At 38.0% G+C, this 17940-nt stretch overlaps 1 protein-coding gene across 3 annotated transcripts in view; it reads right to left on the minus strand.

The window, feature by feature from the left end:
- ATXN7L1 (ataxin 7 like 1) overlaps positions 1–17940 on the minus strand; it is a 65440-nt gene continuing 47500 nt past the window's right edge. For all 3 annotated transcript variants that reach the window (XM_044423253.1, XM_044423254.1, XM_044423255.1), the window contains 6 exons: positions 17301–17557; positions 15899–16091; positions 12995–13116; positions 6827–7751; positions 6174–6248; positions 1–2745 (listed from right to left, as the gene is read on the minus strand). In XM_044423253.1, coding sequence (XP_044279188.1) covers positions 2704–2745; positions 6174–6248; positions 6827–7751; positions 12995–13116; positions 15899–16091; positions 17301–17557 — 1614 coding nt within the window. In that variant the 3' untranslated portion in view covers positions 1–2703. The remainder of the gene's footprint in view (positions 2746–6173; positions 6249–6826; positions 7752–12994; positions 13117–15898; positions 16092–17300; positions 17558–17940) is intronic.

Genomic DNA, 17940 nt, shown 5'->3' on the forward strand with positions numbered 1-17940 from the left:
TTTCTTACAAACATATAAATTATTTTATTTACAAAGCCATGTTACAAAAAATAATAATAAAGCAAGAACCAAAATAGAAACCCAAAAAACAAAACAAAAATACAATCGCTCACTAGAGAATATCTCCAGGCCTGGTGTTAAACCATGGCAGTATCAGTCAGATACACGTTTGTTCCTTTTTTCAAAACTGTAAGCCATAAAGTTTACTATTTACACCTACTTTTGACACTTACAATTATCACAAGCATGGAATGGGTTCTCTCTGATACTGCTAATACATAAAAGGTGCAGAACCAAGAATGAAAATACTTAGTGTTATAAAATATGGGTTTGTAGAAAAGAAATAGACTGTACACGTATGGCATTTTCTTTTAGAATGATTGGACATGCTTTCTTCAAAAGTCTTCTGGAAAAAGATTCTAAAATCTGTAGTAGGAAAGCACAATAGAGGAGGTGCAAATTTATTTCTGTGCAACAGTTAATATTCCCCATGACTGACCAGCTATGCAAAACCCACAGAGTTTTGTTAAAGTGCCATGGGTCAACAGCATAACAAAATATAAGGTGTAAATAGAAAAATTTCTTTTTTTCTTTTAAACAATAGTTCACTGAGAATCAGCAATAATAGAATATGCTGTATAAACTATTCTCTACAAAGGTTGATCAGCACTATGTACAATTGTTAACATTGATACAAAAGAAGGCATACAAGTTATCCAAGTCGCTTTTTTTTTTTAAATATGGCTGACGGGCCTATGCATTGCGTATGTGTAACAACCAAAGCTTCTGAGCCTCTATTGCTGGAAAACGAATCACAAAGTCTTCAGGCAAATGGGGGAGGGGGGAAAAATAACTGCTGAATTAATGCTACGATAATAATACATTATAGGCTGGTCCAGTTCATATCCATTTTCAAAACTGCATTTAATTTTTCAAGCAGAACATTTTAGTACATATAAAATTAAATAGTATATTTTTTAAAAAATGTGGGCAACAAAAGTTATGTGGGGTGATTTTCTACTTAGGTTTTCAAAATGCTCCAAATCAAACCAAAGCACTGAAAGTGAAAAGATACATATGTAAAGCAGCATTCAAAGAATACTCTCTACAGTCCAGATTCCTACAAAAAAGATGCAGTTGAGAGCTAAGAAATTCTTAACACTACTGAATTGCTCCTTCAGTCACTGAGTGGCTTTAAGTGTCAGAAGCAGCCACTGAATCTGTCTATCACTGTTTTCCCCTCCAAAAGAAGAAAATGGCAGTTTTCTAATCAGAGGGTGTTCTGTTACTGAGATTTGAAAACACAAATTGTGTTATACAACACAAAATAAATTAGTTTAAAAAAACCAACAAGGTTCTGTTCCTACAACTGAAGACAAAAATTGTGCAAAAATAACAAAGATATGTACACATTTTTCAGTCTGAAGAAATGTACAATAAAACATAAAGAACAAGACAAATATAAACATTGCTTAAACTTTCCTAAGGGTGCAACCCTGTGCACATTTAGTTAGATAAAAGTTCAATCCCCAGCATTCTCTAATCAGCCATGTTGGCTGGGGAATGCTGGGAGTTGTAAGACATTTTTCTGTCTAAACATGCATAGGATTGTGCCCCGAGTTTCATACTGTTTATGAAACTAATCTTGCCTCCCAAATATAGCAAAACATAAATTATTATAAAATTAACACTATAAAATTACTTTAAGAATATCTTCTATTTTCCCCAAAAGGGCCTAGCCTTGTTTACAGATGTTAAACATTTCATAAGTATTAAAATCTGCCTTAAGCCTTTAAAAAAAGAAAGAAAAAAGAAAATAACCATCTCCCTATTTGCATTCTTTCTCCTTTTCCCCAGGATGTAAATAAACCAGCATATAAGTGCACTTTAACACTGTAGAAATAAAACTTAACTCCTCCATAATAATTTTGAAGTACCCTAGTAATATTGATTTCCTGATTACAAAATTTATTTTTTATAAAAAGAATTATTCAGTAATTCCTGTAAAACATTGTCAGTGCAATTCTACTGATGCAAATTCAGTATGCCCAACCCCTGCCTTTTCAAGAACAGTTTGTTTCATTAAGGAGAACAATAGTATGGATTCTTTGGGGCCCTCCATCTACATATGAAGACATTTTCATATAGCACTCCTATTAATTTCAGTAAGAGAAAGATGCATAAACCATTCAATGCATTGGGAGGATTAGGAACACTATAAGAAACAACAGGTGTTGCACACTGAAACAACCTATAGAAGTCAATGAAACTTCTGGGCACACAGTACTCTCCCAGTTGTTAACACATATACTGCTGACAAATGCACTAGGCAATTTTCTGTATCCATAGGACAATAAACAATACAGAAGTTACTGTAAATTTGAAATAAAAAAAGGGTATGTTAATATTTCAACCACAAATCTCATTATTTTGGAATGTCCACTCCTGTTACAGTTGCAAAACACAAAGAGAGGAAAATGCAAATATTAGCATTAAAAGGCATCAATCCAACTCAAACCAGATTGCACAGATTGGAGGCCAAAGTACGTTAGAAATGAAAATAAATCACTATTACAGTTTTATATAAATTAAAAACACCAAAAATTTAAGTTAAGTCTATTTGCAAGACACAGCAAGTAAAACAAGAGACTCTGGAGTAGGGCTCCTAAGACCTAGGGATTACAGGCTGGTTGCTTTGCCTTGTTATGGAAGAGTCCTTATCCTACCAGTCCGGTTTAATGTCTTCTGAAAGAGAAAGTATAAAATTAAATTAATGTATAACAACTAAATAAAATCTAACATTAAAATAAATGTATAAAGTTAAAGCCCATCTCAAAGCAATGAGAAAAATCCCACTGAATACACTTTTTTTGCACTGCAAACTTACTATGTATATAGTGCTGCAAATTCAGACTTTTTTAAAAAAAGGAATTAATTACTTTGAGAAATAAATGTTTTAAATAAATTCTAGTAACATCAGATCCCGCCAAATAGGTTATTTATCAGATAGGGCCTGTTAGTCTTAGAGGAGGTCAAAGACACAAGAGTGCACACATGTTTCATTTGTATTTAGCAGTACCCAAGAAATGTATCTACAGTTGCTGTCAAGTACAATAGTTCCAACTAGCATACACAGTTGCATTAAAATTCTGACTTTATAAAAGCACCGGCCACATTAAAATATCCAGGCTGTGTTAACACTTTTGATTTGGCAGTATGTAGCCCAATCCTAAGCTTGTTTGTTTCAAAGCAAATCCAAACAAATCCAACCAAGTTCACTACTTATAAATGCATCCACGGACTGATAATTAAGACAGGGCAGGGAAGAAATAAGTCTTTGACAAACTTAAACTATATGCTACATATATGGATGGGTAACACAACTTTCTAGTAGATCATTTTAAGATGTACTACAGTTATGGTTGGCCTGAAGTACCCTCTCAGCCAAAATGCACTGATTTCATCTTACCCAGGTCCAGGAGACAGAAGTCTCCCTTTTCAAATGCAGGTGGCCTAGCTCAGTAGGCCAAGAACAGCCACTGAGCCAATTTAATTTAGAAGTAAACTACTTAGAAGTTTACTGGACTACTTTAGAAGTCCAGATGCCTGAACAATCCTAGCACTGGTGGGGATGAGCCACTATGGAGTGCCTACAGTCACACAAACAAGAGATTCCTTTGAAATCTTCATCTAGACAAGAGGTAGGGCCCAGAGCAAATATACTCCAATAGCAAGGAAGAGCATGGGGGGGGGGGGGGGGGGCATGGCGGCAGCTTTTCTCTTCCAGTACAGGTCCCAGGAACAACTCTCTGTGCTAGTAAGGGAACTTGAGACAGGCCCAACAGAGACTTCCCAATGTTTCTCCAGTACAGGTGTCTGGGTGTGGTTTTTCTCCAAATAAAAGAGGGAAGATCTGATGAAGACACTTGGAGAACTTTGAAGGACATAGCCTTCAAGGAACCAGGCTGGAAGCTTAAGGCAGGGCTGTGCCAGCTAGCTTGTATTTTATGCAGTGTTTGTTCTTGCCACCACTTTGCTGCTTTGAACTTATTACTTGTGCACTGACACTAATTTCCCTCTTGGCATGTATTCAGAATCTAATCAACCTTTCTCCCATTCTGTACTTTTCCTTAATCCTTACAAATCCTTAACCTACCCAGTTTTCACCAAAACCCTAATTGTCTGCTTTGGGGATGAAAGGGAGGAAGCTTACAAGAGGTGCCATGTTTTGGAGTTACACTATGCTGTGGCGATACCTTAGTTGCATACAATGCTCTGAGTAGAACCTGCAACCCAGCTGGGCTACCCTAAGGACACAGGTGGGCTGCAAAGAAGCTTGAGTTGCTTTTCCATTGGTCCCCATGGGCCTGAGAGCACTTTGGGACTGAAGAAACTGGATTTGTTTGATTCTAAGAAGAAACAGCCAGTACCATTGGATCCCACTACACCAGGCCTTACACCCTCACACAGGCAGCAGGTCACCACAGCTAAGCATAGGAAAAATAGTCTGATGTATACAGTTTAAAAATGTGATGTTAAAATAATGAATAATGTTTAAGCAAAAAAAGAGCCGTTCTGAATATATGATTTCTCTCTGTAGGTCTGACCCATCATGTGTTGTATGTGTTATTGGTAAGCTAAACCTTACGAAGTGCCTTCCCCCGACATCTGACACCAGATAAACTGGGTGGAAATTACACAGTTATACCAATTGCTGGAGATTTTATCAAGTTAAGGAAAAATATCTGCATGTACGGTTGGACAAATTAAACTACAAATGTCTGAGATAAATTGAGAATTCTAAAGATACTCAGGTATAGATTTTCAATCATCTATTAAAGATAATAGATTGTACATACTCATTTGATCCTCACGGTAGGTTAAGTAAAGAATCAGTACTGCATAGGAAATACTTTCATTGTTAAAACAAACATCTTCGCTAAAGAGCCTTAGAAGACAGTATTCAACATTACTCAGGTGGCAACAGGCCCACATCTAGCATAACTGGATGCTAAAAACATTCTTTAAGCAAATGGAAAGGCACCAAAACACTCATTTTTGGAATAGGATGAATATTCCAAAAATACTTGGAATTTACTGGTGGAACTCACTGGTGGGAGTTTTGTTGACCTATCTTGTACTGGATACAAGTGTTTCAGCTCATTTCCAGAATTCAGTTTGGATGTGTTAGCTTCCTGTTTCAATAGGGGTGGGTCTAACAGCAATGGAGCAACAGAAGTAGTAGGAGCACAGTGGCAGTAGAGAATACTGCCCACAGTCTTAAACTCCTTCTAAAGATGTATGGCTCAATATGTGTTTAAAAATTTTAAAGAGATTAATAAGATATGTGAAAAGCATAATATCTGGGTTCCATTTATAACATACAGGATCAAGAGTGTGACCCTGAAAATGAAGTTACTGCAGAGAAGCAAGCATGGTGGGTACATCACCCTCCTGGATTTCCCTTTTTGCAGCTTCCTACAGCAGTAATGCTGTACACTGAAAGGGCATCTGTAAAGAGCATGGATGTATTTGAACACAATACTTTGTGCTCTCAACATTAGTACATATAGCATTAACAACACTGTTTTTTGCCTGAGCACTGTTTGTTATAGTTGTCTCTAGTTCTTTTTGTTAGAAGGAATGCGGTTGTTTTACCATAGCAAAAAACTGTGTGCTACCTTTTCACACAAATTTAAAGTAAAAATCAAGTTTAATACCACAATATGCATGCTCTCTTGGAAGTAAATTCTACCTGCTGAACTTACTTCCAGGTAGGTTGCAGACAAGAGCAGAATCCTACACATCTGCTCAGAAGTAATTCTAAATAAGATAACTGGGATTTTTTACCATGCTATTGGATACAGGTTTATGGTCTAAGTGCCCTTTTCATGAACTAGGCAGGAGTTAGCAAATCTATGTGTCCAGGTTTTAAGGATTATTATTTGATTAACCTGTTGGTTAAGAGGCATTTTTATGTGCAATAAGAGCTTTGCCCAATTATTTTTACTCACCAGAGGTGAACTGGGTTTTTTCCCCAAAGCCATATTATTATATTCTCTAATACAGTAAATGTAAATAGACAGACTCTGCTTTGCATCTATATTAAACCACCAATTGTCAATAATTCATTAGGTAATCATTTCAGAACAATTTCAACTGTCACAACTCACTTGTTTGTTGTGCACAGGATTTGATGTACTTGAAGGACTGGATTGAGACAAAGCTACACTACTGTTTTTTCCAATCTGCAAGAGACAAAACGGTATTCAGCAAGGCATGATTCCAAAATCTGTCATGATGCACCTTATAATTTAACTTTCAATATCTCCTAACTGAATTTGTTTCATTTAACTTCTTATCAATATATACTGATAAGAATAGATATGGATAAGAAGTTTATTCCTATTTAGAAGCATTGTGAAAATGCTTATTCTGCATTTAGCAATAGATTATGCTAGTATCAATTAATCCTTCTAAAGGTCCATGACCCACTGTTGAGTATATTACAAATAAGTCAAATAAGACCAGACACTGTGTAAAACTGCATTTTAAAGCAACACCAACACAAAGTCTCCTCTGTAACCAGAAGGATGAGAGAAGAGGTGGAGGAAAGGAAGGCATGTGCAAGCTCATTCCTCACGCCGGTACCAACAAGCCAAGGCTGGTTGGAGCAGGGCATTATATCGAAACAGGATGCAGCGAGTGCACTTCTACCATGCTTGCAGCCTACTAAAGGTCCATGCATCCTAACACTTCAGCTTGCTATGGCAATCTTGCAGGCAGATTTGACTGACTCAGAAAACTGAACACAGGAAGCACTTACCTGCCGAGAGATGGAGCTGTTTGGAGTATCTGGCACCGTAGAAATAAGGTTGGCAGTGCTCTTTTTATGAACACTATTCATACCAGGCATTTTAGTGATTTTACAGGCTTTGCTACTAGAACTAGAGTTTTTACGTTTTTTCCCTTCTGATTTGTCAAAACAAAGGGGTAGAGAAGACACTGCATTGTGTGCTGCAAAGGAGTGGTCCCCTGAATGGTGGACAAGGGAGGGTACAGGCAAACTAGAGGAGTCAATACTGCTTACTACAATGCTCATATGTTTCACTGAGTCCGTTGAGCTACTTGATAATGAAGTCCGTCCTGAGGGCTCCAATTTGGCACTGTGTGGGGTTGTTCCATTGTTTGCATTGTGCACAGACATACTATTATAGGAAGATGTAGCCTGATAAGAGTTCACTGTTGAACTAGGGTTCAAGACACAGTTCTTTTTGTGAGACCCTGAAAACGAAGAAGTCTGCAAAGATAACGAGGAAGATGATGGTGGCTTTTTCTTTTTGTTACTTGAAGACTCATCACCGCGGCACGACAGATCTCTGACTTTTGAGGATTTGCTGGTTTTCGTTTTGGATGGCTTGTGGGATGGGGAAGGGATGACTGCTGGCACTGGTGACATGGCCGAAGGTGTCTTAAATGTTGAGTCTATGATGCTCAGACTGGCAGCCACATGGGGGAAAGCTGTGGTGTGGGACATAATGGAATTGGTATCTGACGTAGTGACAAAAGTCGCATTTGATAACATGGCAGAAGTCATTATGTAGGAAGAAGGAATTCTTGAGCTGACTGGCGCTGAAGGAATATACACAGCACTGGGATTGCTGAAAGGCTGCAGAACTGATGCTGGAAAGGGTGTGGTGATATGTGCTGCTGGAGAGGGCATAGGGCTATCAACTGCAGGAGGGATTTTCCTAAAATGCGAAAAGAAAAACGACACTCAGACCTTTCATTTCAAATATAATGTATGTCTTGGAAAGAGAAATAAAGGAAGGTCTTTATTACAAAACCTGAGCAACAAATCACAAACCAAAATAATATTTGAACCTCCCAGCTCCAATGCATGACATTTAAGATGTTTTAATTTTCCAGATTTTACAAACCATAATACTGGACCTGCTCACACCTAACGCTGAAACCTGAGTTGAGGCAGCCAGTCACATATACACCCCAGCCAAACCCCTCTGTCTTGCATTAAGGTGAAACTAGACTTCTGTTGAGAAACCAAATTCAACACAGGTAATTAAAAAGGACTAATTTGTGTTGGTATTATGTAAACCCCAAATATATTGGACCTGAATCAATGAACTGTGAATGAAGCAACTCTATATGATGGAAATACACTGGGCTCATGGTTTCTCCATTACCTCGTATGTTGCAGATACAGGCACCATAAGGTTTGTGTGTGCCTCCATATCTACCCTCAGCCATCCCTCCAATGCAATAATGCAAATTATTAAAGCTCATCACACAATCCACTGTATTTTAAATATCTTTATTCCCCAGAATATCATGAGACTATATCAATATTAAGTATTAATGGTCAGTCAGTATCTAATGTAAAAACATAGCAGTAGATCATTTGCAGTCTGGCCTCTGAAGTTCTAAATGAAGTTCTTATCGGCAAGAACTTACCAGTTCATTGGTTTATTGCTTTTGTTGTTGCTGACAGTGTTTTGTTGTTATGGTTTTCTTTTAATTCTCTTAACTGCCCAGAGAATATTTTAGCTATTTGGCGGTGTACAAGTGTAATAAACAAAAAAAATACATAGTTATGGTATTTGATGAACCAGTGAGTCATGTTCCTTCGGGAAAACAATGTGTGTGACATAATCCTCAGCTAAACGAAAGTGAGGACAGCACACAGGAGACTACAGGTGGCAATAAGAATTCCAGTCTTCAGAACTACCCAGAATTTATTACATTTTTAAGCAGTCTAGTCCACCTGGCTCACTGGCAGCTCTGTATTTTATGATCAGTGTGAAGGTGGGCAGGCATTTTTACAGGCTATAGCTTTAGTAGGACTCTGCCTCCTCAGATTCCTTTCCTAAGCAAATGTGTGTTAATCTTTCTGCTCCTCAGCCCTAAGAACATCTGTAACATCGTAAGAGACATTCCTGATCAGAGCAAGCATCCAGCATCCTATTTCCAACCATGACTACACTGATGCTTCTGGACAGCTCACAGAGCACCAAGGAAACAGATAACTCCCAGTTTTGGTCCCTGGTACCTGGCATTCAGAGATATGCAACATGAAGGTTCCAGCTAGCTATCATGACTAAGTAACCTTTCATAGACTTAGTTCCCATGAATGTATCTAATCCTCTTTAAATCCACGTTAGCCATCATCATACTTTATGACAATAAATCCTGTAAATTAATTTATTATAAATGATGCACATTAATTTACCATGAAGTACTTTTTGTCTGTCCTGAATGACTGTTGTCTGCCAAGTCCAGTGAACTCTTTAGCTAGGGAATGCTGTGAGTCACAGGACTTTTCACTGCCTAATTATGCATAGGATTGAATCCTGAATCAAATTTCTCTTTATCTACTTTCTCCACACTGTTCTTAATATGATAAAAAGACCATGCCTCTCCTTACTCTTTTTCCTAATTTAAAAAGCTCTGAACACTCTAGCTTTTCCTTGTGGGGTTAAAAGACCTCAGTCATTTGGGCTGCCTGTTCCTTCACATTTTGTTGTTTCTACATCGTTCTTTTTCTTTTGACAGGGCAAGCTAAACAATATACATTTTTCCAAATGTGACTCTACCACCAATATTTATATATATATATATATATATATTTATTTATTAAAACATTTTTATGCCGCCCCATTCACCGAAGCCTCGGGGCAGCTTACAACAATAAATTAAAATAACATTTTAAAATATATACATTAAAATAAAATACAAATATACGATATAAAACATACAATATAAAACAAGTCGCCCTGGCCAGATAAAATTCAATAATATTAACATTTAAAATACTGCTTAAATAAAAAGGTCTTTGCCTGGCGCCGAAAAACAAATAACGACGGCACCAGGCGGACCTCTCTGGGTCCTTTCATTCTCTTGCCCAGTAGTAGTGGTAGTAGTAGTTATTGTGTTGTTTAGCTATGTATGAATCCTAACAAAAACAGAAGGAGCATTCAGGATAGCTTTCAATTTGTTGGCTACCAGAGCAAATAAGGAAAGCAGTCACATAAAGAGTAAACATAGGCAGTCACTAAATTAACAACACCCCCGCAAGCACAATCGTGCAGGGCAGTCGGGTGCAATTGCGGCCATCTCCCCCCGAGCACGATCACGGCCATCTCCACCCCCTGCCCGCCTGCCCAAGCATGATCATTCAGGGAAGATGGGTGTGCGGAGTTCATGACCTGGGGCAAAATTTTGCCAAAATTTCTGTTTGCGACCCGATTTGGTCGTGAACTGAGCCATTCATGAACCAAGGTACCACTGTACTGCTTTTTCTATTCTTTTATTGACTATGAAGGCTACTCTTCTGAGGGATTCTTGTCCGCAGTAGTATACCTGATGGTCATCTGAAATAAATTCACCATTCCTGTCCATTTTAGTTTGCTGATTCCCAAGATGTCAATGTTCAGTCTTGTCATCTCATGTTTGACCACGTCCAGCTTACCTTGATTCATAGATCTTACATTCCAGGTTCCTATGAAATATTGTTCTTTACAGCGTCTGACCTTCCTTTCACCACCAGATACATCCACAACTGAGTGTCCTTTTGGCTTTGACCCAGTTGCTTAATTCTTTCTGGCACTACTAGTACTAGCTCTCTGCTCTTCCGCAGTAGCACACTGGACACCTTCTGACCTGAGGGGCTCATCTTCTGGTGTCATATCTTTTATCTCTATGCTTCTGCCCATGGGGTTTTCATGGCAAGGATACTGGAGTGGGTTGCCATTTCCCTTTCCAGTGGATCACCTTTTGTCAGAGCTCTCTGCTATGACCTGACCTGGCCATCTTGGGTGTCCCTGCAAGGCACAGTGCATAGCTTCATTGTACTACACAAGCCCCTTCGTCACGGCAAGACAGTGATCCATGAAGGGGTCTATGCAAGTACAATTACTAAATGCAATTACTTTCCTTTGAGCATTTAAGAGAAATCTATATACTTTACAGAAACAAATATAAATATGGCAAAGTTAATATTATATTATGAAAATTTAGATTAATCCCTTTCTTAAGTATCCTCAACATACCATTTCCTCTTTTCACTGTTGCACACTGACCTTGTTTCCACTGAGTGGTCCACCAGGTCTCCTTGATTAGTTCCTATCAGTCTATGAGGTTGGGTTACTTTCCTCACACAGTATTTTTCTTTCTTAGGCTGTTTGGAGCTCCACACAATCCATTCAGGTTTTCACTGAGCAGTTATGGTGTCATCTACAACCGTGGGCATTTTAATGCCCACCCTTGATTCCAAACTGCTGATTAATAACTTAAATAGCACCAGTCCTAAGGTAGTTTGTTCCTTATCTTTATTTTGTGTTCTTTAGCCTGTACAAATCCATAAGAGGACCCATCATTTTATACGAAAACTGCTAAGTTTACTCAGGAGACTTTGGTGAGAAATTTGGTCAAAAGATGTTTGGATATCTATAACATGTCTACCAAGTCAGTTCCATTTATCTATTAGTTAATACTTTCACAAAATTGGCAAGGTAAGACTTTCTTTTGTAGAAATCATTACAATTAATATAAGGACCTAAGAAGAGTTGCGCTGACTTAGATCAAAGGCCTGTCAATTCAAGTGTTCTGGTCACAAAGTGGCCAAACAAATCCCCACCAGAAACCCACAAATGAGATATGAATTTCATTAGAGTACTCTACTGTTCATATTCCCCAGCAACAGGTAAAAAGAGGCATAATACTTTGATAGTGGAGGCAAGATACAGTCATCATATGCTATGGCACTGGTAGCCCTATTCTCCATAAACTTTTCTAATTGTAAGAGAGGTCTGCCTGGCGCTGTTGTTATTTGTTTTTTGGCACCAGGCGAAGATCTTTTCATTCAAACGTTATTTTAATTGTTAATATTATTTATTTATTTATTGGCCAGGTCGACTCAAATTGTATTGTTTTTATATTGAGTTTATTTATTATTGTGAGCCGACCTGAGGCTTTGGCAAATGGGGCGGCATAGAAGCTTCCTAAATAAATAAAAATAAATAATTCCCTTTGAAAGTCATCCAAGTCAGCGACCATCATGACATCCTGTGATTATTTTTGCTTATAAATACTGTTCACTAACTTACCTGTAATGGAAATAGACTTATAGTCCCAGAACCTCCTGGTTCCCTTAAAAAAACCTGATATACTCTTTCCAATCCTTTGGTAAACAGGCTGATTTTAGCTTATATTGTATATTTTTATAAGATCAACAATTTCTTGTCAATGAATTATTTAGCATCCAATTCAGTGGGGATGTCCGCAGCCCTCCAATTAAGAGGTTTTCAGCCATCTAAAGTCTTTCATACCTGCTCATGAGGGCTGGCAATGACACTGCTAGGATACACCATATCCCAGTGAAGCTTCACTCCTCCCACCGTGCCCACCCCCAGTGCTTGCTCCAGGGTTGGTCTTGTGATGTTGGAGCCATTGCCAGTGTGAAAGCAACTGTGCCAGCTGCAATGACAGGGGAAGCACTCCAAATATGGCCCCCATTTCTGACCTTGGAGCATATTTCCTTCTTCCTATGGCATCTACTGGGCATAGAATTAGCCCCTTAATAACTCTTGTCCTTTTCTTCTTAAAACATTTTGTTTGTTAAGGAAGAAGATGGCAGAAGGGGTGAGAAAACACGGGAAGACTAGAAACAAAAGATGATGGCATTCTCACCCCCTGTAAACTTCTGTGAACAGCATGAAGTGATGCCTTAAAAGCCTTGCTGGGAAGCCCTTCTTGGCTTGGCTGCAACAGATTAATATGCATCTCACTTCTGGAAAATCCTAGCTTTGAGCACTTTACATCAGTAACCAAACTTTGGTACCAAGATCTTTACATCATTTTCAATACATACTAATTTGTTTGTTTAATGGAACATAATTCCATTAACATCTCCTGGCAATACAAATATTAAAAGTTCAAAACAGAAGAGAAACCCATACAGCACAAACTGTTTACTTACTTCCACATCTGTGAATTTAAGTGTTTTTCTACCATGGAATTTAGTGCTAGTCGAAAACGATCCCATCTTCTGTCAAATACATAGTACCCTCTTCCCATCAAATGACTTCCAAATGTACAAAACTGAAGGGAAAAACAAGATACAGCCACCTTGTAAATATAAAGTTAATTTGTCCATATAATCTAAAGCAAATGTCGATCAATGCAGTGAAAGCCTTTTTTGACTAAAGAATGGAATAAAAATACTGCAAATGAACAAAAAATATCACTACTGTGACTCAATGTCTATTTTGAGCCAAGTGAAAATATTTGAAGTAACAAATTACTTTGGACTTCTCCATTTATCCAAGAATTGTGTTTCATTTTTGAAATGATATGATATATAATGCTTTCTCTGTACTCTTCTAATTTTGTGATGGTGCAAAAATTGTTCTGGTTTTTTTCTTGCCGTGACTGCACACCCATTATTAACTATTCAAACAGCAGCATGGGAAAGAAAATTCACAATTATTTTTGTATTTGCATATTCTACAGTATTATACAGCTTTAATTTTAGGGGATTTTATTATCTTTACCGTTCAGCTGACTAGTTTCAGAGCTTTCAACAGAAAACGTTTGGACCTTGCCTGATAAAGCATACTGGCAGCTACTGGCAACAAATCCATTTTTATCTGCGAAGTTCTACCTCTTGCTCTATTTAGACACAACCCCTGGGCTCTCTTTTTTAGGTCTTGGTCTACACATGCAGAAGAATAAGTTGGCAATAAAGTTATAGTGTTCTGAGGTGGAGGATGGAGTGTATATACTGACGGCTGCAGGCGTCTAGGAGTGAAGAAATCTGAAAAAACACTAAAGATAGAAAACTAGTACAAAGGAAATGGAGTAGATTGGACTCTTCCCCACAATATTTTATGTAGTGGAGCATTCAAAAGTGGCATCCCACAACCTGCAGTCTGGAGTGACACGACCTCATCCTGCTGGATGTGTAGACCAGGCCTATCTCTGAAATCCGACCCTGTGAAAATGCAGAATTAGTTATTACAACATCAGCTCTGATGTGTGCTAAAATTATGCTAATATAACTTATTTCTAATTGGAAAACATAATCCATGGTAAAGAAGGGTAGAGAGTAGAAATCTAAAATTGCCATACATGTCCCAAAACTTCATGGCCTGGTTTGCACAACAAGACAACTCATCATGAGTAGCTAGTTACAGTGGGTTGTCATACCATCCAAACTTAGATCATTGATTGACTGACTGACTGTCTGATTGATTGACTGATTTATGAAACCACAACCAACAGTCCCAAATGAGACTCTCTTGACAGTGAGACTCCAGGCAGTGGTTTTCTGCAGAGTGGTTTAATTTCAGGAACAAACTGACCTGACAACCTATGGGTTGTTCTAGACCAGTGATGGTGAACCTTTTAGAGACCAAGTACCCAAACTGCAACCCAAAACCCACTTATTTATTGCAAAGTGCCAACACTGCAATCAAACCTGAATACTGAGTTTTAGTTTAGAAAAAACAACTCATACATTAACATCTTTTGTCTTAAACGAAAAACACAAAAACTGAGCTTTCAATGATACAAACAGCTTTTTATTGAAAGGTAAAAGTTTGCATTTGGCATGCTTCTGCACAATGTGATCTTTGCTGCTGTATGTATGCTGATAATTTGTCAAACCTTGGCTCATACTTCATTTCAATTTTTCATAAGAAAACTCAAAGCTAAAATCTTGTGTTAATAAAAACGGATGTATTAAAACTCACAGTCCAGTCAAACATATATATATCCTTGGCAGCGCATTGAGTGGCCATGCAAAAGCTCAAGACGAGTCACAGCTAATGAGTCACGGTTTGTGACGTCATCGCCTGGTACCACTACTCCTTTCCGTGCATGTGCATGGCCCGTATGTGTACTATTATTGATGCTTGGCTGCTGGGGCAACTTGGCTCGCGTGCCGACAGAGAGGGCTCTGTGCGGCTGCTGCAGCACACATGCCATAGATTCGCCACTACCGTTCTAGGCATGCTCTGACCCACAATAGATAGTTAATTTCATCCAGATCCAAGAGACCAATTCTCTCATGGGTTGCAGGGTTTGAAACTTGGCAAGTACAGTAAAAACTCTGCCACTCTTTGTGATCTTGTCTGTGCTGCCACCAGTGACAGCCTACCCTAGTGATGCCTAAACGGTCCTTTGGAGCAACAGTCAATGGTTTGCCCCTACTTATTTTTTTCCCCAGAAAATTGCACAGCCATGTTCATTATTTTTATTCTTTGCCTTTGCTGGTCTTTCTCAAGTGCAAAGTAATGCACTTATGGATGTCCAAGGTCATCCATTACTTTCAGAGAAAACCTGAGCAAACAAATACAGAATTGACCAGCCAAGATATCTTAGATCAGACAGTCATTATGTTCCTATGCAGTTGCAAAAGAACAACCCACCCCCGTACAACAATGAGCACAATTGAGCAAGTTTCTGGATCATTTTTAAAGAACTTCAATTGCCTTTTTTTGAGGTTCCCAAAATTAAAAGCATAGCAAATGAATAAGGGTACTGCTCCAAACTGGGACAGGAAGACAAGATGGATTGTGTCATGAAGCATGCCGTGATCTGGCTGGAGGGCAAAGAAGAACAGAGGAGGCGAACAAGCCTCAATGATCCCAACTGTCTGTCAACCACATCATAGTTGTTCCACAGACTATCCATGCTGCACAGCTTATTTAGGGTGGCATGTGAGCATATTTATCTGTTTCCTTCCCCCTTCCATTTTCATCTTTTTATTGAGGTGTGCCTTTACAGAACGTTCACGCTTTTATTAACAAGTTTTCTTGCATAATATAGCCTGTCACAAATGTCAACAATAAACAGGATTACTGGAAAGAAGGAAACGTACCCCAAGAGGCCGGGGATGGTGTCCAGAATAGTGGCAGTCTAACTTCTCAGATTCTTCAGATCCATCTACTTCTCCCTCATCACTGGATAACCTACTAGGCAAATCTCCTATGGAAGGCAGAGGCAGTTCCTGCGCATACCCACTGTGGTTTGAAGAACTGGTGCTATTATTTATGCTGTTCGTAGAGGAGGGTCTACAAGGGTTTTAAAAATTATATGATCAATACAACACAGAGTCTTTTTTCATTAAACAATACAAATAAAAAGCACAATTAAATTATAATAAGCCATAACAAAAATGGTGTAACCACCACTAGAACCATTAGGGAGAGTTTCCCTTCCAAAAGTGCAATTAATCTTGCTAAGATTCAAACCCTTTCCCTTGTATTAATATATACTCAATAAGTGGTCCCCAAGTATCACCAAAATCATTCCTATTTGTGAAGCCCTTTTTCACTGTAATATCTCACGTTAACTTATTAATAATCATATTTTACTTTCCAATTCTTTGCTATAATTTCACAGCAGTTAGTAAGTTTGTTATTGAATCTTTAATATTCCATCTCTGCTGTTCCTGATCAAATATTGACAAGAATGCAAAAAATGAAGATTCCAGGATTTACTTCAATATTTAAACTCATTATTTCACTACTTTCTTTAAAAAAATTTTTTACAAAATTTCATTAATCACATTTTCACCACATATGGAAATATGTACCTACTCCCCAGCCACATCTCCAACATATATTAGAATATTTATTATTCAAATTTACTGGGGTTAGGTACCAGTTTCATACTAGTTTATAAAAAATGTCCTTCAGTTTCCTGACATACATTTTAGTATTCTTTTATCCCACATAGTTTCCCACTCTTCATTACTAATATTGCTTCTTAAGTCTGTTTCCCTGGATACTTTTAATAATTGCTTATAAATATTGCTTACTATCTCTTTCATCCACATATTAGCTTGTTTTTCCTTTTCTGCTATCATCTCTTCAAATTTAGTGTAATCTCTACACCTACCTTTTTTCTTTAACCAATCTTTAGTCCAAAATTCTAATTGAGTCACATTAAACCAAGTTATTTTCCCCTTCTAATACCGCCTTTATCTTTTCCTTATTATTCATTTTCTCTAACCAGACTTTTAACGTAATAATTTGTTTATTCTTCAGTATTTTCCCCAAACTTTCTTTCAAAATTACAGCTAAGAAAAACTGCAGAAGCAGCAGTGGGGAAACACAGGAGAGTTACAAATTGAACGCAACAACGTTTGGACCTCTTGTAAGATTCCATGAATAATTCAGGACAACTGCGCAGTAAAAGCCTTGTCTGGTGTTGCTCAAAGCAGACATACTGGAGAACTCTTGGAACTCTAGAATCTGACAGCCAAGCAGGACACTCACCTAGGAAATACTGAATTGGACGGTCTAGATTTTGCAGGTGATGTCCCTTTAGGTTCTTGCCCAGAGTTCACAGATGCTCCCAACAAAGCATCTTGTACTGGTACAAGTTGGCTCTGATGTGTTTCCCTTATAGATTGTGGATGTTCCTTGTCTTTTGCCACTTCTTTTTCCCGAGATCGAGCTTTGTGTTCAGCAAGAAGGATGTCAAACTGTTTTTTACGTCCTGGAACTGCTCGCCGGTGATTAAGTGAATGAGTCTAAAAATAGGGTGATTAAAGGCATTTGGGAGGGCATATAAAATCTAGAGGATACACAGTGTCTAGCAAAATCTAGTATTAATCTAGAAGGAACACAGAAGAACCACTGAAATATATCTCTACTTATGAAAGAACACAGTTATTCCATACACATTAGTTCACCTGACCTATAAAACATGCAGTTCAGTGACAAGTGTATTTTCTATGGAAACACAGAATATTCTATATATTTACATCTATTCCATTTAGAACATGCTAATTGTAACATTTAATTTACAATTTGAGAGGACTGGTAATCTACAGTAACTGATACAAAGGAAGATATTGTTTTGCTCACAAGTCTCAGTGATTTATATGTTTTAGGTATTTAATACCATGATATT

This window comes from Varanus komodoensis, unplaced genomic scaffold (genome assembly GCF_004798865.1).
Source record: "Varanus komodoensis strain SLA01 unplaced genomic scaffold, ASM479886v1 scaffold13_3, whole genome shotgun sequence".
NCBI classification, from domain to species: Eukaryota; Metazoa; Chordata; class Lepidosauria; order Squamata; family Varanidae; genus Varanus; species Varanus komodoensis.